This window comes from Phytophthora cinnamomi (genome assembly GCF_018691715.1).
Source record: "Phytophthora cinnamomi strain GKB4 chromosome Unknown Contig70, whole genome shotgun sequence".
In the NCBI taxonomy this organism is placed as follows: domain Eukaryota; phylum Oomycota; class Peronosporomycetes; order Peronosporales; family Peronosporaceae; genus Phytophthora; species Phytophthora cinnamomi.
This window is the reverse complement of record NW_027151003.1, coordinates 256,095-280,664: the sequence shown is the minus strand read 5'-3', so window position 1 is coordinate 280,664 and position 24,570 is coordinate 256,095. Positions and strand designations below refer to the sequence as shown.

General features: G+C 56.2%; 6 protein-coding genes across 6 annotated transcripts; 5 read left to right on the top strand and 1 right to left on the bottom strand.

Annotated features, from left to right (window-relative positions):
- Positions 1-1,048: 1,048 nt before the first annotated feature.
- IUM83_18644 (uncharacterized protein) lies at positions 1,049-2,739 on the top strand (the record flags this gene model as incomplete). Its single annotated transcript, XM_067943654.1, has 2 exons — positions 1,049-2,663; positions 2,735-2,739. The coding sequence occupies 2 exons, from the start codon at positions 1,049-1,051 to the stop codon at positions 2,737-2,739; spliced, it is 1,620 nt and encodes a 539-aa protein (XP_067786191.1).
- Positions 2,740-5,513: 2,774 nt separating this feature from the next.
- IUM83_18643 (Cysteine-rich protein) lies at positions 5,514-6,671 on the top strand (the record flags this gene model as incomplete). The annotated part of the gene is made up of 1 exon (XM_067943653.1): positions 5,514-6,671. The coding sequence occupies one exon, from the start codon at positions 5,514-5,516 to the stop codon at positions 6,669-6,671; it is 1,158 nt and encodes a 385-aa protein (XP_067786229.1).
- A 593-nt stretch (positions 6,672-7,264) lies between these two features.
- On the top strand, positions 7,265-8,877 carry IUM83_18642 (C2 domain; the record flags this gene model as incomplete). Its single annotated transcript, XM_067943652.1, has 6 exons — positions 7,265-7,499; positions 7,576-7,675; positions 7,799-7,923; positions 7,996-8,214; positions 8,283-8,382; positions 8,454-8,877. 6 exons carry the CDS (start codon positions 7,265-7,267, stop codon positions 8,875-8,877), a joined length of 1,203 nt encoding a protein of 400 aa, XP_067786230.1.
- A 242-nt stretch (positions 8,878-9,119) lies between these two features.
- Positions 9,120-11,194, top strand: IUM83_18641 (Endomembrane protein 70; the record flags this gene model as incomplete). The annotated part of the gene is made up of 3 exons (XM_067943651.1): positions 9,120-10,531; positions 10,610-10,891; positions 10,966-11,194. The coding sequence occupies 3 exons, from the start codon at positions 9,120-9,122 to the stop codon at positions 11,192-11,194; spliced, it is 1,923 nt and encodes a 640-aa protein (XP_067786199.1).
- Positions 11,195-13,199: 2,005 nt separating this feature from the next.
- Positions 13,200-23,117, top strand: IUM83_18640 (myosin-like protein; the record flags this gene model as incomplete). The annotated part of the gene is made up of 2 exons (XM_067943650.1): positions 13,200-16,608; positions 17,218-23,117. 2 exons carry the CDS (start codon positions 13,200-13,202, stop codon positions 23,115-23,117), a joined length of 9,309 nt encoding a protein of 3,102 aa, XP_067786228.1.
- Positions 23,118-23,329: 212 nt separating this feature from the next.
- IUM83_18639 (myotubularin-like protein) lies at positions 23,330-24,391 on the bottom strand (the record flags this gene model as incomplete). The annotated part of the gene is made up of 3 exons (XM_067943649.1): positions 23,330-23,920; positions 23,995-24,123; positions 24,230-24,391. The coding sequence occupies 3 exons, from the start codon at positions 24,389-24,391 to the stop codon at positions 23,330-23,332; spliced, it is 882 nt and encodes a 293-aa protein (XP_067786161.1).
- Positions 24,392-24,570: the final 179 nt, after the last annotated feature.

Sequence of the window (24,570 nt, the reverse complement as noted above, 5' to 3'; positions counted from 1 at the left end):
AGTAGTGCTGTCCTGTACAATTCAGGATATACAACAGGGGCCGCACCATTCTGATTTTCTGGTTCTAGATCAGAAGTTCTGACATGTATTATTGTGAAAAGCACTCAGAATGTCTAATCGGATAGTAAATCGGCTGATTTAGTGCCTTATTTAGAGACGGGAACCCTTATTTATTTCGACCCATCCTTATTTAGAATTGGGTACTCCTAATTATAATCGGTCTTATGCAGCATCGCGTCAAAGTTATTTTAGAGTCGGAATCGATTTGGTCTCTAAACAGGCTGAAATGTCAGCTCCAACCTCGGCATTCCGAGGAAGTCCGCACAAATAAATCCACCGAGCAAGCGGCTATGCAAACACTAGCCAAGATGTCAGTCAAAATAGGAGGAATCAACAGGACGAGCAGAACCAGCGTCCGTGTCGAGGACGCGGAGTTTCGCTTCGACCCAGAGGGCAGCTTTGATGACCTCTACGCGAGAGCGGAAGAGCGCATCGTAGCGCGCTAGCTGCTTTCGATATTAGAACGTTGCGCCCTGATACTAATCTCTACGCTGAGCCAAGTCTCCGCTGTGTCTCTCCCTTACCACGCTGTTCTGACAAGATGGCTTTAGAGGCCAGTTCCCAACTCCTATTTAAGCCGACTTACTCAGATAAGTACCCACATTAACTTCCTGCTCAGTACAAATTACCACGTATCGTTTTTGCTCACAGCCCTGATTTACAGAGCTATACGGAGTGACAAAATCACCGCTTTTCACTGTAATAACAGTCCACGTAAACGATCAAGGAAGTGCTCGGGCATATTCGGAATCCGCCTAACACTCTGAATGATATGGCCATCACATCTCTTAAGCCAAGAACAACAGCAAAGAACAACAGCAGTATGGAGGTCTGAAATCCACCACAGTATTTGCTTCATTGAAATCCCTCGTCTTCAAGCAACAGGGCCAAATAAACTACAACCCCTTTTTAGGGGTTGTATACCTATCCGCATCATTCAATAAGTACCGCTCGTATACTTTATCACGCAAAAAAGCGCCTCGATCAAATGGAGGACCGCTGGGACTTCCTGCGAACTTGGTGCCAGCACCTCTCCTGGCGCCTGCAGTATGCGAAGGGGGCACCCGGCGACAACACAGAACTGCGTTTCCGCGGGATCGAGGTGCAATTGCCCAGTTTCGCCCCATTCAGCGACGAGGAGGAAGACGCAGACGCAGATAATAGCGGCAAAAGTCCGTGCCAAGACGTCCGGGAGGCCCTGGGGCTCCTGGCGGCGGTGGCTCACGTGGACAATGCAGCCTGGAAGGAGTTGCTAGTGAGCCACGCCAAGCTGGAGGTCGACGGCCAGGAAGAACTATTCGAGGGGGAATTCCTGCCCCGGTTCCAACTCGCACTGGTCGGAGACGGACCTGACTGCGACGGGGAGCTTTTAAGGGGCATCGCCGAGTTTTGCGGCACGGAGCAGTACACCACTCAGAGTGCAGAGTACAAGGAAGCGCTTAATAAAGTTGCAGCGATGAACGGCGGCAAGTCGTGCACGGGGTCGACGGAAATCGAAGTGCCGATCACGGTGCAGTTGGGGCCGTGGCTGACCGACAACAGTGAAGACATGTTTGACTACCTCCGACGCGTGCAGGATACGGTTAGAGAGCTCCGTTCGCAGTGGCAGCAGTGCTTCGATCGGGGGCAAGCTCCTCTGAGTGTGGCATTTGTCTTGGACGCAATCATGGTGGATCTCCGAGATGTTAGTATCACCGCGGAGTTAGCGGGGATGGTGGAGAGTATGGCGAAGGATGGTATTCGAGTGTCGGGGTTAGCGTTGAGGCATGAACTCGGTCAAGAGCTTACGTCGAATGGCAGCTTAGAGGAGGCTCGTAACGTTGTGGGAAGATTCGTGTTTGGGCTGTTTGGCGGCGCGAAGAAGGCGGCTGTACTGAGTGAATGGGGGGATTTTGACTTCGAAGCGACCAGCATGACCGGACCGTTAGTGGCAGAGTACGGACACGCAAACCAGCTAGCGCTCGACTCCGTGCATTTTGACTGTGAGGCGATGCAGAACTGGGTCTTCGATCGCATTTGCTCGGCTGTGGTGGTCAGCCAAACTACGAAGCATCTTTCTCTTGACCTGGAGCTGGAAGATGGAGATGACGATGATAATGGAGACTGGGCACTTTGCCGCTGGAGGTGGCAGTGGCTCATCTTCGCCTGTTTCTCGGAGAAAGCTCGACTTCATTCGCGACTTGAAAGCCTCACGCTGCGCAATGCTGTACTTACGTCAGAAGCTGTGGTAGCCATGGCTGATGTGTTGGCGTCAAATGGACCAGAAGAGGCTCTGCTGGGATTCGCGCCTCAGCCTTCTGATCCAACGATTGACGTTTGCATCAAGGCGAACTCGCCCATTAAGTTATTACCGATGTACGCGAATGAAGTCTTCGACAGTACCAAATCGTTCAAAGTGGAGAGGGAAATAGCTGGTGTAAGAAATATAAGTGAAGACGCCAAAAGCGACTGGACAGACGTCTTGGTTCCTGGATTTGGCAAGTGCCAAGTGCAGCGCTCCAGTCTCACGTACACAGAGCTCACTCTTCCATCCAACGGCCTTGCAGGCGTCACGTCGCTGGCGATCAAGTTCGGCGAAGATCCGGACTCCGAAGTTTTACAAGGTTTGCTTCTTCTTATTGGTGCCTCTATAACGCATCTTACTCTTGAATTTGAGGATTTTAACTCGAACGAGCTTGAGGGAATCGTGGCAAGCTGTCCAAAGCTGATTGAATTGGCAGTGTGCACTCATACCATCGAAATGCGCTTCTGTCTGCGGGACATCAACTACCGAGACCTGGTGCTGGACCCCGATTCCCACTTTTCGTTTTGGTGGGGCATTGAAAAGGTCGCTGAGGTCCTTTGTGACTCCGAAAACCCATTCACACAGTGCGCAAGGCGTCTGCGTGTTCGCATGGATCAGAGGTTGGTCGCCCATCCGTACGATGAATGCTACACTGCCCTGCTGAAAATGCTGGAAGTGAATCGCGCCCTGGAGTATCTGGACATTGTCGCGCAGCGCTCGCACATGACGCACTATAACGATTTCAGGATGCACCACCTCGAGTCGCTTCCGTCAGTGCGGACTGTTCTCCCCACAGATCACAAGGCTGCATTTTTGAGCGTCATGGGGACTGGATACGGGGGGATTGTTGATACCAAGCGACGGAAGCAGTCATCGCCGCTACCGTTGCTTGATCAGCACGTACTTGTCTGCATTTTCGACTATGCAGCACCGTCTGTGACTCGTCGGGTGTATTTCCGGGAGTACGATTTCTTTGAGACTGGGCGTCATTACATGCCGATTTGAACGGGGAGTACATTGTATTCAAGCCGCGTTGTATTAATCTGTCGAAAGCGAATTGTATGCATGCAATACAAAGATATTCCGTACCCAGAAAGCGCCTATCTCTTCTAATGATTTTCGTAGCGCAGCGCCAGAAGCGATAGCAAATTAAGGCCAACAATCCTTGTCATCATGATGCCGAAGTTGTTCCAGATCTGGTCGTGCTGAACCAGTCGCCAAATACTCCTTCACAGTGCTACCGTCCGGGAGGTTGGGAGGGATGCCCGACATGCGCTGTCGTCGCCATTTTCAAAACAGTCGCCGAAAACTACAGCCGTCAGACTAGCAAAGCTGTACTTGGTCGGGATGAGGTCGTACATGTACAGCCATGTGTAGCCTTGCGGAATGGAACTGGCCGGCGGGTTGAAGCCGTTGGGCAGGATCATGAAGTTGTTGATGATCACGATTACCACTGATACCACCTCCAAGCTGGGCAGCATGTAGGCTTCAAGCAGAAAGATGAAAAACTTTGTTGGTACGGTTACCGTACGGTCATCCTTCGCTACCTCCACAAGTCTGGTTCCGTTTTTCTTGTTCTTTATCGATCTGCTTTACGTACACGGTAAAGCGCAGACTGGAACAGTAGCAGCGGCAAACGCTATTCTCATGTCTGCAGCACATTGCTTCGCGCGCTGACACGCGCACACAATACTGAATCTACATGTAAGTCTTGTGTACTACTTAGTTGAGAAATCTCGTCAGTAGGCTGTCGCACTCTGGATTCATCAAGCAGTTTTAAAAACTCGCTTTCTCTTTTTGCTGGTCGAAGCGAATGGATAGCCTAGCGCTGTACCAGTATAGAGCGCAGAACTACGGCACCTCAAGCACATGTATGTACTTAGTACGTATCTGGTTTCGTTTGTGTTGTCCGAAACGGGCGAAGCTTGGGATTCCAGTGTCCCGGACGACGAACGCCATTACGTTAACGAGCAACGGAGTGTTTTTAAACCATTAAAATGAACCACCGCGTGCACACCCCTCGATATTGTCTTCACGGCTTGGATGGTCCAGCGTAGGCGGCTACCGGCTTCGGTGTAACTGAGAAGGAGCTGTTGACAACGGCAGCAGGTTGTTGCCCCCACGCGAGTCGCGGTCGTTGCCAATTGTAGCGACACTTCGACTGACTCAAAAATGCGCTCTCTCGCATGACACCTAGTGATTCGAGGCCAGATGAGCCGCAGTCGCAGCGCTCATATTCGCGGCAACATGGCGACCGTAATGCTTGTCAACGCGTTCAATTCCCCGCGGGGATTCCTAACCCATTTGAGGCTTTCGGCGCGCTCGCCCAAGTTTCGGCATGGTCTTAATGCAGAGTGCATGCGGTGCGCGGTATTTACAAACCGCCACGTACTTGTACGCGGATTCAATTGGAATCTCTCGACTAGACAAGATCACGGCACGCGATGATACCGCGCCAGGCTCGTCGGGGGAGCGCTAGGAGCATCTTGAAGGGGATAGCCCGCTTCTCTCTCTACGAGAACCTGCAGTACATGTAACTGCAGCGCGAAACGCGCTTGTTGGACTCGACGAACTCGTCGCCGTCACCCCACAAGGCATAAGGTGCCTCGCCCTTCGGCTGCGGGCGCACTGGCAGATGCTGGCGGCGCAGGTGGGGGCGTGGCAAGCAACGCTGGTCAAGTTGCAGGAAGATCGTGTGAGTAATGTTCATGTCACCTACACCTTGGTGACGGGTGGCGAGAAGCTGGCTGCCAAAGCCTCCGCGTGACAGGCCCACGGCAACAGGAGCCAAGGTCGAGGGCCGGCAAGGCAAGGCGCAACGGCGGCCGCGGGCACGACGCCGCCACGCACGAGTCCAGGCAAGGCTGTCATGGAGTCGGTTACCGCGCGACCGGTATCAGTTACCCCACCCAGCCCGGATTGGTGGAAAAGCGAGTGCATCCTCCCGCGATTGGCCAAAACCGCGACTGCCGCGCCATCTGGCGGTTCCCGAAGCTTCGGAAAATTCCCCAAGCCGAGCGTTTGTCTTGCCTTTGTATGCGGGCACAACGTGACGACCTCGGCTCCCCCCTCTCCCCTCGCGGACTGACTCTCCGGCGCCTTTGCAGCGCCAGCGCCATTCCCTCTTTTGCCTGCAAAGAGACCGACCCGTCCAAGCTCCAATCAGACCATGCAATCGGCGGCGTACCTCGCGGCCTTCGCGGCCATGCTCGCGGCCGTCAAGGCCGAGTCCGGCTCGGGCCAGCCCGGCTACTGCAAGAACGACAAGTCCTGCGAGGACGGCTACCAGTGCATCTCCGTCCAGACGACGCGTTCAGGCACGGAGGACGTGAAGCAGTGCCTGCCGTACTCGACCGAGGGCGACGTGTGCTCCGGCACGTTCCCCGGCCTGTGCCCGTCCTTCTCGACATGGAGCACGGCCTTCCAGTCCATCAGCAGCGTGTGCGCGGCGCAGCTGCCCTCGGGCACGGACAAGTGCCTCAACAGCTCGCACTCGGGCTCGGACATGACCGGCTACGTGTCGTGCGTGGACATCACGGAGGGCTCGGGCTCGACGGCCGAGACCGTGGGCGTCATTTACGGTTGCGTGGACTTCGACGGCACCAACCTGCTCTTCGACAAGAACTCGGACAACTGGGACATGTCGGAGCAGATGAACTACACGGCTGTGATCAACGACGGCTGCGTGAACCCCAACAACGCAGCGGACTCAGACGTCGTGTGCTCCGGCCGCGGCACGTGCAGGCCTTACACGGCCGGCCAGATGGACTACTACTGCGAGTGCAACGTGGGCTACAACGGCACCTACTGCCAGAAGGTCGTGTCCAACAAGTGCACGCTCGAGTCGCAGTGCCAGGCCGGCACGTGCAACCTCAAGACCCAGGAGTGCGAGTGCGACGCCGGCACCACCGGCGACCAGTGCGCCTACTGCGACCCCACCTCGTCCAAGGCCTGCAACGGCCACGGCACGTGCGTCGCTGCCTCGACCAGTTCGGGCTCGTCCACGACCTCCGGTTCCACCACGGGCTCCACCACCGGCTCCACGGCTACCGCCGGCACGGTTGTGGCTGCCGGCTCAGACAGCTCGGCCGCTCGCTTCTTGATGGAGACCGTCGGTATGGCCTCGACCTCGGGCTCCTCGGGCGAGGGCAACGTGTGCAAGTGCGAGAGCGGCTACGCAGGTGACCAGTGCACGCGCAAGGTGGACTCGAGCTCCAGCGGCACCGGCAAGAAGAAGTCCAGCGGCTCCACCTCGAGCGACGCCTCCTCCGTGGTCACCTCCATCGCCCTCGTGGCGTCGGCCTTCGTGGTTGCTCTCCTGAACTAGACGGATTGTCCATTGCTGCCCTAGCGGAAAGGTGGAGGCAGTTGTGGCTAGCAGCTCGGTCATAAGGGCTGTTGGCTGCGCACTGCCAGTTGACTGTGTTGTTTTGATATGAGGAACGCCGCGTCATTTCCCCTTAATGCATTTTTGCTTTTCTTATAAAACTCGTATTCCTGCTAGCTTCAACCCATGCTTGTGAGCGTCAACTGCTTCACGGTGTTGCATGTCAGGTGGAGTTTACGATCCATCCTTAAACCATCGCTTTCACCTTACTTCCAGTAATCTGTTCTTCGCTATCATTGGTAACCTATCAATGAACAACCGACAGAACCGATCTTCGCCTTCCAACACTCGCAGGAAGCAGCGAGGATTACGGTCTTTGGCATTATGGACTTTGGTTGCTGCATGGCTGCAAAAACATCCGCAAATACAGCAATGTGAGTAATTCGGGCCAAGTGCGCCCAACTGGATATCGAATCAGGCTTAACTTGCTTTTAATATGACCCATTCTGACGGGGTTTGTGTAGCCACACACATGGGTGAATTTCTCTGCTGAGGCGAGTCACAATTCGAACGCGGTTGACTACCTGCCAGGCATGAGCCACTACAGCCGCTCGTCGCTCAGCCACCGCTCGTCCGTGAGCAGCAGCGTGGCGGCGGCGCCCACGGCGCTGCGCAACGACGCCATCCTGTACCTGACGATCGTGTCGGCGCGCGACCTGAAGAAGGTGCAGACGCTGGGCGAGCAGGACCCGTACTGCAGCGTGTACCTGACCACAGGCGGGAAGGAGCAGGAGAAGTCGTTCAAGACGGACACGCACGACAACGGAGGTGGGTGCAGCCCAGACTGGAGGCTGTGAAGAGAGGTGATAGTGCTCACTACTGCTGCTGCTGCTGTGGGGCGCAGGCACGCAGCCCATGTGGAACTCCAAGGGCCACATCCTGATCCCCGACATCTCGTCGGACGTCGTGCGCTTCCGCGTGAAGAACAACAACTGGGGAAAGAAGTGAGTGCAATGCGACGGGATGTGATTGCATTGCGTTGCATTGCATTGCAGTGCACGGGCGATCGTGCCGTTGGTGCGGAGACTTATGCTGCTCGATCGATCACTTGTGACACTCGTGTGCAGTACTGTCATCGGGGAGATCGCGCTGGCGATGCGCGACCTGTCCCGCGGCCGATCCATGGAGAAGGAGTTCGCGCTGACGCCCAAGGGTTTTTTGAAGGTCTTGATGTACCTGTCGTTGGGCCATGGTGCGTTGTGTGTTGACGGCTGTGGGTTTGAGGTGCAAGACTGACGACGGTTGCTTGCTCCTCATTGCTCAGAGAACCCGACGTCGCAGCCCCGGGCGAAATACGGCGAGTATCCGCAGCACTTTATCCCCGGGAAGACCAAGCTGTATCTGGGCCTCATCTCCGGCAGCAAGCTGCGTGACATTCAGTCGTTCGGCACGCAGGACCCATTCTGCGAGGTGTACCTCGGACGAAGCCGCACACCGACGGCGAAGGACCTGGTGTACAAGACGAAGACTCATGATAATGGAGGTACGACGGTGGTGATAGTAGCATTTGCTTCGGGGTGGCCAGTGCTTTACGTCGGCGTATATGTGCAGGCAAGAACCCGCGTTGGATCGAGGGCATCACGGTCAGCGTGCGATGCATAGAGCACGACTTTCTCGTGATTCGAGTCATGAACGACAACACCGTGATGGAGTAAGTGGAAGGATATTACTTACTGGGCAGAGCAGGATCCATGATACTAACATCGTTGCTGGTGTGTGCAGCACTCTCATCGGCGAACTGTGTCTAAAGGTGGAGATGCTGATCGGCCGCAACTTCGAGGACAAGAGCTACCCGATCGAGGCGGACGACACGATCGTCGGGCAGGTGCGGCTTCAACTCGCGCTGTTCAACGACGAGATCATGGACGAGGACGAGATCCGCGACTGCGACGTGGACGGCTGCTCGTGCGCCTCCACGCACCCCGTGCGCGCGACGAAGGTGGGCGACGTGCTGATCGACGGCGTCTCGCCCGAGGGCGTGCAGTACCTCGAAGCCGGCACCGCCGTGCACACGGGCTGCGAGCTGGCCGGCAACTACGTCGTGGACAAAGACGTGTACGAAGGCGGCGGCTGGCAGAGCGACGAGCTCGACACGCGCCGACTCGAGCAGATCGACAGCGACGAGTGGGAGGGCGACGAGCTCTAGTCCGTCAGCTCTGGCCCTAGACAAGCGACATCAACAGCAGCAGTAACAGCAACAGCAGGCACCCAAATGAACCTACCTACACCTTGAAGTGAATGGCTACACTATGGAACCACATGTCGTTTCGTTGTAGGTACAGTGTACCATGCGGATATTGTGAGAAGAGCTAGCTGGAAGGGGCGGTCAGTTATTATAATAGTTTTCAGTCTCTCGAGCGCAAGCCAACGCCAGGAGGGGAGGGAAGCATGCGCGCGTGGAGTGGACAAGCGGCCGCGCTGGCGCTGAGCGCGCTGTGGGCGGCCCCCGCCGAGGGCTTCTCGCTGCCGGGCGTGCAGATGACGACGTACACCAAGAGCGAGGCGCTACCCATGTTCGTGAACAGCCTCAAGTCGGGCGAGACGCTGCTGCCGCTCGACTACTACAAGCTGCCCTTCTGCCAGCCGGAGCACATCGAGTACAAGTCGGAGAACCTAGGCGAGTACCTGACGGCCAACCGCATCCAGAACTCGCCGTACGAGATCAAGTTCCTCGAGGGCCAGGAGTGCTCCGTGCTGTGCCGCCAGGAGTACGAGGACAAGGACGTCAAGGTGTGGGAGGACAAGATCAAGGACTCGTACCGCGTCAACTGGATCCTGGACAACCTGCCGGCCACCTCCGTGTCCTCCGAGGGCGGCATGACCGTGGGCTTCCCGCTCGGCAGCTTCAACCCGGAGGTCGAGGTGGTCCCGCAGCTCAACAACCACGTCAAGATCCTCATCGGCTACAACAACAACCCGCTGGGCACGGCCGAGGCCTCCGAGGACGAGGGCCGCATCGTGGACTTCAAGGTCATCCCCTACAGCTTCGAGTACGCCGCCCGCAGCTACGACGAGGAGAACAACCGCATGGACGCGTGCGAGCACTCGAGCGACCTCAAGCGCCCGCTCTACGTGCGCAAGAACAAGGAGGGCAAGATGCCTGTCTTCTGGACCTACAGCGTCGAGTGGGTGCTAGACAATGAGCACGACTGGCGCACACGGTGGGACGTGTACTTCGATGCCGGCTCGGGCGGCGACGAGGTGCACTGGTTCTCCATCATCAACGCGCTGGTCATCGTGCTGTTCCTGAGTGGCATGGTGGGCATGATCCTCATGCGCAGCCTTCACCGCGACATCAGCCGCTACAACCGCGTGCCAACCGAGGAGGAGCGCGCCGAGGAGCGCGAGGAGTCGGGCTGGAAGCTCGTCCACGCCGACGTGTTCCGCCCGCCGTCGAAGCACCCGATGCTGTTCTGCGTCATGGTGGGCACGGGCTGCCAGCTGCTGGGCATGGCACTCGTCACGCTGTTCTTCGCTGCTGTCGGTGTCTTGGCGCCGTCGAACCGTGGAAAGCTGGTGATTGCGCTGCTCGTGTGCTTCGTGCTGCTCGGTATGCTGGCGGGCTACACGTCGGCTCGTACGTACAAGATGTTCAAGGGAAAGCGCTGGCAGATGTGTACGGTGCTGACGGCCGTGCTTTTCCCGGGCATCATGTTCTCGCTCTTCTTCTTCCTGAACTTGTTCGTGTGGGGTGCTGGCTCGGACGCCGCTGTGCCGTTTGGCTCCATCCTGCTGGTCTTCTTCCTCTGGACGGGCATCTCTGTGCCGCTTGTGTTCGCGGGTGCCTACTTCGGCTTCAGGTACGAATGCGCTTGATACGCAGCAAAATGCTGGGATTACTAACAGTGCCTACCTGTGTCTTGCTGTCATGGTTTCAGGAAAGCGCCTCTTGCGTTCCCCGTCGCCACAAGCAACATCCCGCGGCCCGTGCCGCCTCAGCCGTGGTACATGAGCCACATGGCGGCGGCGGCCGTGGGTGGCGTGCTGCCGTTTGGCGCCATCTTCGTGGAGCTTTTCTTCGTGTTATCGTCGCTGTGGACGGACAAGTACTACTACGTGTTCGGCTTCCTGCTGCTGGCCTTCCTTATCCTTATCAACACGTGCGCGGAGATCACCATCGTGCTCACCTACTTCCAGCTGTGCGCTGAAGATTACAACTGGTACGTTACTCGCTGCGAAATCGTCAGGTAGTCAAGTGGCTGACTTACGCGTGTGTTAATCCGTTTGCGTGCAGGTGGTGGCGGTCGCTGTTCGTGTCGGGAGCCTGCGGCGGCTACGTGTTCCTCTACTCGACTTACTACTACTGGACGCGTCTGGACGTGACGAACTTCATCGGCGCCATGCTCTACTTCGGCTACATGGCTGTCATCTCGGGTGCACTGGCGCTGCTGACGGGAGCTGTGGGCGTTGGCGCCTCGCTGTGGTTCACGCGCAAGATCTACGCGTCCATCAAGGTCGACTAGAGCAAGCGGAGAGAATCGGTGCCTAGTGGTATGCGAGCAAGTTGTTCGCGTTGTAGGAGCGCAGGCGTCCACCATCCTCCCTGCTTTCGGTGTCCGTTCGCCATAAGGCGCGCAGATTGACGCATTGAAGTGGACGCGGGGAGGCAGTGTAGGCGGGCGGCGCGAGACGAATACACTTCTCTTGATAGTGATTGCAACATGGCAAGCAAGGCGACGACGTCGTCTTCTTGCACCGCGTTCAGTTGTGGCGATCCGCTGTCGTTGCATCGAAGGGCTCTTATCCTGATTTATCGGATCTGGTTCAACTGCAGTTGTCCCTCACGCTAATAACTGAAAGATCCGCAACAATGGAGACGTCAATGCAGGACCGTCAGAATGCATTGGCGGGATCAGCTCCGCCGTCCGCGGTCCCTCCTCCATCGTGTGGTGTTGGTGCAACGGACCATGTGCCAGCTGGCGCAAGTTGAAGGGTCAACCGGGAGGCGGTAGAGACAAGATCGCCAGCAACCGGAGCCCGAGTTTTAGTTTCCCGGCGTCATCGTCTCGGCATGATGGATACAGCTGCAGTACAACTGCTTGGTGCTTGTCATGCTGGTGGCGGTGGTGGCCGCGCGTGTTTTTCTGCAGTCGGACTCCCGCGCACAGATGGTGTGGTTTCATACGGAAACGTTTATGCTTAAGTGGGGGTATTTCTAGAGCGACTGCGGCATGTGGATTTGGCGATAACCACGCGACGACTGTGGTGTTTGGTCGGTGTTAAAAAGCAGGTAGCTGCTGGAGAATGGAGATTTCGGCGCTTTTGATTTTTGAAGCTTAATTTAAAAAAGACCACCCATTTCCATAAAATTCTAGGCGACGAATAACTTTGACGCTTTCTCGCTAGAGAGATGCAGGAAGCGGGAGGGATCAATTTCGGTGAGTGCAGCACAATGTCGTTATGCAGCGCTATGTAGGGACGCGAAGCAGTTAAAATACTGCGAGTTCCTTTTATTAGCAGGGTTGATTCAATACAGCAATCTTCACAAAATTGCTCGCTCTTGCGTGGTTCACACAGTAGATACGTTTGCGTTTGGATCCATTACGACTCGCTTTGTTAGTCGTATTGTACGTCCTCCATGAGTTGATGTTCGTAATGGATACGCAATGGTAGTAAGCTTATCCGTTGGGATTTCAGCGACTATGGTAGTACAGTGGTAGACCCTGAAACTACTTTCATACTCGTCGCGTGGCCACACTAAATAAAGCAAGCATGCACGCATAAGATCCATAATTTCGTCGGCAATAGTGCACAGTGAGTGATGTCTTTGACTTGCAGTAGGCCATGAACCTCATTCATGACCGGACAAACGCGCAGGGACACTATTTCGGCATCATTTCATAAAAACTGTTTTCGACAAAATTTCTACAGATCCTAGCACTTCCTATGGCTGCGCAGGTTGCACGCGCAGAACAAGCTTTTGAGGATGCGTCGCTGCCAGCTTCCTGGGCAAGCGTTCTCATGTGGCGGACGCTCGGCCGCATTCCAACCCCGCAACATACATGTATCACTAATCAGAGTCTCCCCACATAAAAGTCCCAAGCCCAAATAAACCTCACATTTTGCCGTTCTCTGTCCCTGGTTTTAGTGACCTCCGCACTCTCCGACAACTCAGAACCATCACTCCGAGCTCACCAGCCACCACCACCTGCAGCCCTTCAACGCGGCCACATGACGTTCGCCATGCGTCGCCCCACACACGGTCAGCATCCTGCAGCGCTCTCCGACACTGGCCCACTCCCAAATCGCTCCATCTGTCTCGGCGGTGTTGAACCCACTTTCACCTGTCCACACCGGGTTCTTATCTGCAGCTCCTCCGTGTCAGTAAACCCAGGCCCCCGCGACGAGGTTTTATTCAGATGGCCACCGCGACCGCACTCCGCACTCCGCACTCCCCGATCGGCAGGCAATCGCGCAACTGATAGCGCAGTGGGCGCTCGTCGAGACACGACTCCGCCAGCCGCCAGCATGCAGCGCGGGGGCACGCGCAAGGAGCGGCTGCTGCGCGCCAAGATGAAGAAGAAGATGCAGGACGACGACAACTCGCCGCTGGGCGCGGGCGCCAGCACGTTCGAGGACATCCTGCAGATGTCGGACCTGTCGGAGCAGTCGCTGCTGAGCAACCTGCGGCGCCGCTACGAGCACGAGCTCATCTACACGTACGTGGGGCCCATCCTCATCGCCATCAACCCGTACCAGCAGCTGGGCGACGCCTACAGCGAGCGCAAGATGACCGAGTACTACGGCAAGGCCATGGGCATGCTGCCGCCGCACGTCTTCGCGCTGGCCGACCACGCCTACACGCAGCTCATCCAGGGCGGCGCGCTGGACCCGGCCAACCAGAGCATCATCATCAGCGGCGAGAGCGGCTCCGGCAAGACCGAGACCACCAAGATCATCATGCAGTACCTGGCGCGCGCCACGAGCTACCGCAAGGGCCCCGACGGCGACGTCGTGGAGGCTGCAGCAGTCGCCGCTAACAGCGGCATGTCCGGCGCGCTCGGCAAGCTCGAGGAGCGCGTGCTGGAGAGCAACCCGCTGCTCGAGTCGTTCGGCAACGCCAAGACGCTGCGCAACGACAACTCGAGCCGCTTCGGCAAGTTCATCGAGATCCAGTTCAACCACCACGGCAAGATCGTGGGCGCGCAGATCCTCAACTTCCTGCTGGAGAAGACGCGCATCGTGTCGCAGAGCCTGGGCGAGCGCAACTACCACATCTTCTACCAGCTGCTCGCGGGCGCCGACAACGCCCTACGCGAGCGCCTGCAGCTCAAGACGCCGCACGACTACGAGTACCTGAGGAAGAGCGAGTGCTTCAGCATCCACTCGTGCGACGACGCCAAGGAGTTCGCCACCACCAGGAGGTGCATGGAGACCATCGGCATCACCGAGGACAGGCAGGAGATGGTCTTCGAGCTGCTGGCCGCCGTGCTGCAGCTCGGCAACTTGCAGTTCGCCATGGAGAACGACACGTGCGTGACCGTGGGGGACGCCTCGGCCAACGGCTTGAAGCTCGTGGCGTCGCTGCTCAAGGTGAGCGAGGACGCGCTGTCCAAGGCGCTGCTGACGCGCCAGCTCTACGTGGGCGGAAAGGTTATTGTGCAGCAGCAGAACTCGGAGCAAGTGCGCGACAAGCGCGACGCGCTGGCCAAGGGCATCTACTCGTCGCTGTTCCTGTGGCTCGTGTCCGAGCTCAACCGCACCATCTCGCGCAACCAGGACAAGTGGGGCTTCATCGGTGTGCTTGATATCTACGGCTTCGAGAAGTTCGAGTGGAACACGTTCGAGCAACTGTGCATCAACTACGCCAACGAGAAGCTCCAGCGGCACTTCAACCAGCACATGCTCGAGGTGGAGCAGAACGACTATGCGAAGGAAGGGATTGACTGGAAGCACATTGACTTCGAAGACAACCAGGAGTGTCTGGATCTGATTGAGAGCAAAGTGAATGGCAAGCCAGGCATCTTCATTTCGCTGGATGACAACTGGCGACTCAAGGGAGAAGAGGCGAACAAGAAGTTCGTGTCCAACCTGCACAACTCGTTCGGTCGCACATCCAGCGGACATTCGAGCAGCAAGAACAAGTTCTACGTGCACCCGAAGATGGACGCGGACTTGCACTTTGGTATCAAGCACTATGCCGGCGAGGTGATCTACGACGCTAGCGGCTTCAACGACAAGAACAATGAAACGTTGAATGACGACATGAAGGAGCTCATCCGGCAATCTAAGAGCGACTGGCTGCGTGGAATCTTTGACCTGAACATGCAGTCGATCGAGGCGATTCCTGGCAACAAGCCGCAGCAGCAGCACTCGGTCTCTCGACGACCGAATGAGATGAAGGGCAAGGGCGCGCACCAACAGGGAAACAAGTCGCGAAACATTCGTGAGGTCTCTGTGAGTGCCCAGTTCCGGTATCAACTTCATGAGCTTATGAACAAGATTTCTCTGGCGAACCCTCGATACGTGCGTTGCATTAAACCGAACGAGTTCAAGCGTCCGAGCGAGCTCAACGACCAAGATTGCGCACGCCAGCTCAAATATTCCGGTATGATGGAGGCGATTCAGATTCGTCAGCGTGGTTTTGCTCTGCGCGAGGACCACGACGTGTTCTTTTACGACTACCAGTCGCTCGCGCCTGACGCTGAGAATGTCAAGGAGCTTGTTGAGGAGATCTCGTCCATGTTGGGTGCCGGCAAGGAAGAGTGGCAGCTAGGTAAGACGAAGGTTTTCCTCAAGAGAGCCATGGCATTCAAATTGAGAAAGCTTGAGGTGTTGCGGTGCAAGTCTGCCGCTCGCGCGATCCAGAAATGGGTTCGTAACATGGCGAGGGCAGAGGCTGCTATCGTGATTCAAACGAAAGCTCGACAGTTCGTGGCGAAGAGACAACTGCAACGACTACGTCGTAGTGCGTACCGCCTGATGTACATTCTTCGCATGCGTGTAGCCATGACCAAGTACCAGCGACTCCGTGGAGAATACCGTCTTCAAAATGAAAAGGCTGTAGTTGTGCAGAAAATCGCGCGTGGGTATTTGGTGCGTAAGCGCGATTTGCTTCATCCGTTTGGAGGAATGGGTCCGAAGGAATTAGATGCAAAGATCGTCGAGATGGAAAGGGCCATTGAAGATGCAGCGTCGAGCAAGCAGTTCGAGCTGTGTGCAAATTTGCAGCTGGAGCTGGAAAAGATCGTTGAGGCTCGTAAGAAGGTTCGCACCGCAAAGGAGATCGATGCAGAGATTAAAAAGCTGAACGAGGACATGGAGGCAGCCGCAATGTCGAAGCAGTTTGGTTTGTGTGCTGAACTCCAAAAGCAACTTGAGGTGCTGCAAGAAGCTCGTAAGCACGTTAAGGAAGATCTCAATGAGCTGGAGCCTGAAGAGCTTGATGAGCGCATTCATGCGATGGAAGCCATCATTGCCGAAGCGATGGCTGCGCGTGACTTTGGCAAGTGCAGCGATCTTCAGGTTAGTTTGGATGCTCTGGTGTCTGCCCGTAAGAAAAAGCAAACCCCCGAGGAGCTGGATGCGGAGATTGAGAAGCTGAACCAGGAGCTTGACAACTTGATGAAGAAGAAGCAGTTTGACAAGTGCGCTCAGCTTCAGAAGGATATCGATGTCCTCAAGAAAAAGAGGGCGAAGTTCCCTGCTGCTGCTCCGAAGACTCCTACTCCGCCGCCTTCTCCAAAGAAGCCTGAGCCGCCGGCAGAACCAACACCACCCCCGTCTCCGAAGAAGGAAACACCGCCAGAAGAACCTGAACCGCAACCTGCTACACCTGTTGTGCCTGCTCCCCCTTCGAACATGGACCGCAGCGGAATTCTACCGGCTCGTGAATCTACTCCGGCCGCACCGACCTCCGCTCCTGCTGCTTTCCCTGGTGAAATGCGACCTGCTCCTGAGATTCCCGAGCCAGTCCCTGCCCCCCAGGCAATTCCAGCCCCGCAGGCATCTCCGGTTGCGTTAACCCCTGCGCAATCGTTTGAGGATTACCCAGCCGCAGCTGCGCCTATGAATGACTACCCAGTTCCTCAGGAGGTCCCTACAGCACCTGCTCCTACAGCACCTGCTCCGACGATGCCCAAACGACCGCCTGCAATTTACAACGGGCCTGCTCCGACCATGAGGAGAGGGGATTCGAAGCCGCCTACTATGACACCAGTGATGCCTCAACGGCGTGCCCGCTCGGGCTCCAACAGCTCTGCAACTTCTGGACACTCGTTTGCGAGGTCACACTCGTCAATGATGTCGACGTCTTCTAAAACGAAGAAAGCATCGTCTACGTCAGATCCTTCGCGCACGGTTGCCCGCCTCCGGCCTGCCAAGGCGATTACGGTGAACGAGGACGCAACAGTTTTGGAAGCTGCTAGACTGATGAAATCCCACCGCTCGGCTGCAGTTCTCGTTACCAACTGGGAAGGCGCCTTGACTGGCATCTTTTCTGACACGGACGCCGCTCGCCGTGTTGTTTCCAAGGGCGTCGACCCAGCTCGTGTCACTGTTGGGTCAGTCATGACACCGAACCCCAGCTGTGTTAGCCTGGAGGACAGCGCAGTGGATGCGATGGATATCATGCTTAGCGGAAAGTTCCGCCACTTGCCTGTGATCAGTTCTCACAGCGGCAACATTGTTGGAGTGCTCAACGTGGCGAAGTGCTTGCACGATGCAATTCGACGAGTGGAGAACATGTCGTCGTCTCTGCAGCAAGAGCTTGGCGCAAGCTCGAACAATGTCATGCTGCGTGGAATGCTCGAAAAGATGCTGTCCCCGTCGCTCCAAGATGTGGTGTCGGCGCCAGGCGAGGTTATGCCGCCGCTTGTATACGGAAACATGACGGTTTATGAGGCGACGACGTACATGGCGGAGACCAGACGGCCAGCTCTTGTGGTTTCATCGAACCCAGAATTCCAGGAACTTATTGGTATTTTCACTCCGAAGGATGTGCTGCTTCGCGTCATTGCGGAGGACTTGGACGTTAGTACCACTCCGGTTAGCCAAGTGATGACTCCAAACCCCGAGTCTGCAGCTCCAGAGACGTCAGTGTTGGACGCCTTCCACATTATGCATGATGGCAAGTTCTTGAATCTGCCTGTGGTATCTCCGGACTCTGGCGACATTTTAGGTGTGGCGGACGTGCTGTCAATTAGTTTGGCTTCTTTTGGAGAGGCGCGCGATATCGGCAAGTTCTTCAACGCTGCTTTCGACTACCATGATGACGACACCAACTCGATTGTGTCGGGTAGGTCAACGTCCAATATGTCTAATGCTAGCAAGGTGCGTCAGCAGAAGGACCGTGATAAGGGCGTCAACGTTCGACCAGTGTCAAGTCTGCGGCCCCTCCCTGCAATCACAATCGACGAAGTTGCGTCCGTGTTTGAAGCCGCGCTGCTGATGAAACAGAAGCGAACCGATGCATTGTTGGTTGTGGACGAAGCTGGCGGTCTGAATGGTATTCTGACCGACACGGATATTTGCCGCCGTGTGCTGGCCCTGAATTTGATTCCCGAGGAGGTGCCTGTGTGCAATGTGATGACTAGAGACATCAAGTATGTGTCTCCCAACGACAGCGCCATCGATGCGCTGCTTTCGATGCAGGAGGGACACTTCCGCCATCTGCCGGTTGTCGATGGTGGAGGTATTGCCGGCGTCTTGAACATTGGCAAGTGCATTTACGATGTCTCGAAGCGCCTTGAACACGCTACGCAGTCCACCGACCAGTTGAAGGCATCTCTCGAGAAGAGTGGCAAGTCATCAACACTTCAGCAACTTCTGGCTCCGATGTTGGAGAAGCTCGCGACTCCCACTCTGGGATCCATCCTGGAGAACGAGGCTCAGAACGGCTCCACGCCGGCTCCGCGCCTTCCTAAGTCATCCCTTGTTAGCGACGTGGTTAAGGCAATGGCATCGACGAAAAAGGCGGCGCTTATTGTCGACGATATCAACTTCGACAAGCTGGTGGGCATTTTCTCCCCGAACGAGCTCGTGTTGAACGTGATTGCGAAGGGATTGAAGGCGTCGGCTACGTATGTCGAAGAGGTGATGCAGAACGATCCGGAGATCGCTACGCCTTCGACGTCTGTGCAGGATGGCTTACACATTATGCACGACTCTCGCTGCCTCAATCTGCCTGTGCTGAAGGACGACTCAAACGAGCTTGTTGGCATGGTCGATGTATTGGACCTGAGCTACGGCACAATTGATGCTATCTACGGCGAGAACCGTGAACAAATGCAGGAGTTCTGGAACACCACGCTGCAACTCGACCAACCCTCCCTGCCTTCGGAGACTGGTGATCGCGAGCGTACGACGCTGCTTTCTAGGGCTGAGCGCGAGGAGAAGAGTCGCACGGTGGCAAAGCTACGACCAACCAAGGTGTTGACAGTCTCGGAAACAACAACCATTGCAGAGCTCTCACGGACCATGGGCCGCAACAAGATGGACTGCGTGTTGGTCGTGTCGGAGGAGGGAATGCTTAACGGTATTATCACGGACACGGATCTGACGCGCCGTGTCGTGTCAGAGAACAAGTCATTGGACTCGACACGGGTGGGCGACGTCATGACTCGCAACCCTGTGTTTGTGTCGATGGATGACCCTGCCATTGATGCTCTAATTTGCATGTTGGAGGGAAAATTCCGTCACTTGCCGGTCGTCGAGCGCGATGGCCCCGTCGTTGGTATCCTCAGCATTGCGAAGTGTCTGTACGATGCTATTAGGAAAATGGAGAAGTCAGAGCAGTCATCGGCAGCCCTACGTCACACGTTGGAGAAGGAGATGAAGAACCGCGTAAATGGTGGCGCTCGTACTGGTGGTGTTTCTCAGCTCCTTGGATCCATGGTGAACAAAATGTTCTCGCCAGATATTAAAACGGTTATCGATGAAGAAGGCATTGATCCCCCGCGTGTGCAACGCTACACGTCTGTGTATGAAGTCTCGAAGCAAATGTCCATTACGAAGAAGGCAGCTCTGGTTGTGAACAACCGTGGCCAGTACTGCGGTATTTTCACTCCTAAGGAAATGCTGGAGAAGGTGCTTGCGCGTGGGCTACCTGTTCACACGACGCCTGTGTGTGAAGTGATGTTGGAGAAGGATGTGACTATCAACGGAGCAACCTCGGTGATTGACGCTATGCACGCGATGCATGATCACAAGACACTGTACCTGGCTGTGATGCAGTCTGAAACGAACAAGCAGCCCATCGGCCTGATCGATGTGCTTTCTCTGAGCTATGGCTCTTTTGCGAAGGGCAAGCCCAGCGAATGGAAGTCTTTCTGGAATGCCTCGTTCGAGGCTACTGACGACGATGATGTGTCGTCGCAGCACAGCTTCCGCAGTGGATTCTCCCACAATCTTGCGCCAAGCAGCACTGGCATGAGCCAAAAGGGCCGCCAAGCAAATTTGGCAACGGGTAATGTGCGCCCTGTCTCAAAGCTGCGGCCGTCAAAGGCGATCACGATATCAGAGACGTATTCTGTTGCTGACGCTGCGAAGGAGATGAGCATTGCACAGACGGATGCTGCATTGATTATTGGGCGTGACGGTGGACTTCTAGGCATTCTTACTGATACGGATGTGACACGGCGTGTGGTGGCTCTCGGAAACGACCCGTTTTACGTGAGCGTGCTCGACGCTATGACCCCGGACCCGAAGTTTGTGGATGAGCGTGACAGTGCCATGGATGCTATGTTCATGATGCTTGAGGGCAAATTCCGTCACCTGCCCGTCGTTGATGAAACAGGTATGGTCGCGGGTATGCTCCGTATTCAGAAGTGTCTGTACGATGCTATCACGCGTATCGAAAAGGTACAGCAGTCGTCGAGTGGTTCCCTCCGAGCTCGTCTGGAGAAGCAGCTGCAGGCCACCGGTATTGGTACTGGCCAAGGTGCGTTAAAGCAGCTTGTCGCCCCCATGGTGGATAAGCTTCTTTCCCCCACAGTTGACTCAATTCTGGAGGATGAGACGCTCCCCCCGCTTGTGAGCGAGCATGACACGGTGATGGAAGTGGCTCGTCAGATGGCTGCGTCCCGCAAGGCTGCTCTCATTGTGGAGGACCCGAACGCTGACAACAGTTCGTCCGTCAGTGGTGGCCACCGCTCTTCGATCAGCGGAGGGGGCTACGATATTGGCACGTCAGCACTTACTAGAAGGGTTCTGGGTGTGTTTACACCGAAGGATCTCCTGCTCCGCGTCACGGGTGCTGGTCTGGATGCTGCTGAGACGACTGTCGGTCAGGTTATGACCCCCGATCCTGAGACGGCTCCACCTACCACGAAGCTTGTTGATGCACTTCACATTATGTATGAACATAACTTCCTGCACTTGCCGATTGTCAACGACGAGACGGCTACCATTGTTGGCATGCTCGATGTGTTGTCCTTGTGCTACGGCACTTTCGCTAGCGGTGCTGCTGCTGAAAGTGGCAAGCCTATTGACGAAGACTCGGACTGGCGCGCGTTTTGGGATGTGTCGCTGGCTCTTGGTCACGACGACGATGACTTTAGTGAACTAGCTAGTATGACCGGCTCGCGTATTTCACGTCGCCGTCCGGGCAAGTACACTGAGAGTCACCACTCGTCGATGATGGACCATGTTCCCGAACCTGAGGGTGCGATGCGGCCTGTTTCGATGTTGCGGCCACAGGACGTGACCCGCATCAACGAGTTTATCACAGTTGCAGAGGCAGCGAAGCGCATGCGACAAGCACGCGTCGAGGCCGTTGTTGTGACGACGGAGGAGGGCGAGCTTCGTGGTATTTTGACCGACACCGACATCACGCGCCGCGTGCTGGCTGAAGACATCGACCCGGAGAGTTGCTCTGTGGCTTCTGTGATGACCACCAAACCAAGCTGCGTGTACATGGAGGACCAAGCTATCGAGGCTATTACGAAGATGCTTGAGGGCCGATTTAAGCACCTGCCGGTGCTTGGCTCCGATGGTACCCCGCAAGGAATGCTTGACATCTCCAAATGTCTCTACGACGCCATTACGTGTCTGGAGAAGGTGCAGCAGTCGACGGAGGCGGCAGCATCTGAGTTCTCCCGTGACCTCGGTACCGGCTCGAACCTGCAGCGGCTGCTGGGTCCGATGATGGAGAAGATGGTTCGGCCTACGGTTGGAGACGCGCTTGACGGCGAGATCATGCCGCCTGTGATCAACATTCACACCACGGCGGCTCGTGCGGCAAAGCTAATGGCTAACACGAAGAAGGCTGCGATTGTTCTGGGCGACGAGCAAGAGCTGTGCGGTATGGTGACGACGAAGGACCTGCTGCGCAAGCTGGTGGCCAAGGGTTTGTACGCTGAGACGACGACTGTGGAAGAGGTGATGACGATGGACCCCGATTTGATGGGCCCCAATATGAGCATTGTGGATGGCTTGCGCTCACTGCATGATGCGGGCCAGCTCTTCATGCCAGTCCTGGCTGATGACGGCGAGATTTTGGGTATGGCGGATGTGATTTGCCTGAGCTACGGTCAATTCCAGACTACGTCTGGAGGCACTTCCAACGGCGACTGGCGGCAGTTCTGGCAAACGGCGATGAACCTGCAGGAGGAGGTTGCTGGTGGTGCGTATGGCGGCATGAACGACGACGCTCGGTCGGTGGGTACGATCGAGGAGTTCGAGCGCGATGAGTACAACGCATCGACTCCGACGGCGAGTGCTGTTGGCATGAATGGAGCTGGCCGGTATTCGAACTCGCTGGGCGCGTACGCGGAGCTGGGCGAGAGTGTGTCGGTTGTCAGCGGTGCCAACACCGCTACGACGAGCGTCATGATGCAGAAGGTGACAGACGAGAACACGTTCGTGTTCAAGGTGAGTGACGGCCCTCAGGGCCACTTCCACCGCATCATGTGCCGGTTCAACACGATGGGCCCGCTGCTGGAGCAGATTCGCTTTAAGATGGGTCTGGACGACAACGAGGCATTGCGGCTCAAGTACGAAGACGACGAGGGTGATCTGGCGCTGCTGACGTCAGATGAGAGCCTCGTGGAGGCTGTTCACATGGCCCAGCGCGCCGGGTGGAAGCGCCTGGTCCTTGTGGTGGATGTAGTGAAGCGCCAACAGCACGACGGCAACGGCAACGGAAACGGAAACGGCAGCGTAGTGTCGGTGGCCAGCTCGGCAGCCAGCGGCTCGAACGCGGCCGGCCCCAAGCCGCGCAACCGTCTCCTCACCAAGGTGGACGAGATGTCTTCGTCGTCCGAGAGCAGCGACGACGACAGCAGCTCGGAGGAGGAGGTCGTGCGCCGGAAGAGCAAGAAGTCTCGTCGCAAGAACCGCGACCGGGGCTTCTCTTTCAACGGCAACGCGGGCCTCATCGCCGGCGGTGCCGCCACTCTGGTGGTGGGTCTAGGCGCGATGGCTCTCATGATGCTGCGGCGCAAATAAGGATAGGGAGAGAATTGTAGGATGACACGAGTTGATCTCTGTTGTGATCGAATAAAGCAATACCAATGCGTATAGAAGAACAACGTCGATTATCTCGTGACCTCGTGGCCGCCTTGCGACCGGTAGCGAGCTGCGCCAATTCCGAGTCAAGTCACTTGTAAGTTTTGGTCTACTACACATAACGAAGCCTTCGGTCGGCTTCAGTTTGTTGGCTACACGGACGAGAGGTCGAGTTTCAGTTGTTTGGAAACTGTCTCCTGCGTGTTGCCGTCCGTCACAACGGTAAGTTTCGGGTCTCCTTCCCCGGGTTCACTGCACTCGTCGTCCGTAGGCGTACCCAAGCTGGGTAATTTTCCGTCGCCGTTCAAACTTCCGGCTGGAGACTGCGCCGCCTGCGCCACAAGGAAACTTTCGTCCCGGACATCCTTCTTTAGGAAATTGTCCTGGACCCAGAACTGCAGCGCGTTCATCAAACAGGGACACGCGATCATGACCAGCGCCAACTCGACCTCCGGGTGCTTCGCCAGCGGTTTGAACAGCAGCACCGCGAAAGCTCCCAGCGGCTTCTGGAACGCCACGATGAGCGACGCGATGAGGAATTTGCACGTGAAGATGACCACGATCCACGACATCACTTGCAACAGCCACGTGCGGACACGAATCGGGATGCCGTAGTCTCCAGGGGTTTTAAGTGACGTCCAGCCGAAGCGATGAGCTAGCAGCACCACGGCCGAGAGCAACACGTAGTTGAGGAAGACGCCAAAAGTCGTATCCAAGGTGAAATTTACGAAGTACAGCGCACACTGGAAATGACAATATGTATAAGAAAAATGGTTAGATAATAGTTGGCAGTGGCCAATACTGTAGCGATTCTTACCTGATCCACGGCTTCCTCGCCGGTATGTTGCTCCTGCTGATACGAGTAGAGCAGGATGGCGATGAGCAGGTTCGCCACGTGCGCGAACGTGGCGCCGATCATCTGCTTGGAGGCGTCGAAGGCCCACACCTGCTCGAAACCAATGACAATATTTGCAACAGCAATAACAAAATATTGGCGGGTTAGACACTGCGTAACCCCGTTTAGAGACGCTATGTTGCCGTTGTTGCCGTACCATCAGCGGACGCCGCGGCACCTCGCGCAGCCGCTTAAGCACGAGCACGGAGATGGCGATGAGCCCTAGCAGCACCTGTAGCCCAGCCGCGAAGTTGCCGCTCAGCAACTTGCATTCGTTCGAGCTGCCGCCCTCGTCGCTCTCTTCTCCCCACGCGCTCATGCAGCCGTTATGCGTCTCTAACTGGCTCGGCAATTGGAAATTAGTTGAGGAGTTGTTGCAATGCGATGAAAGGTGGGATGTGTAAAAATTCTATAATTGGATAAAAATGTCGCTAGCCAATCAGCGAGCTCTATAGAGACGAGACAGAATCAGGAATCAAACTCAGACGTAACGGACAG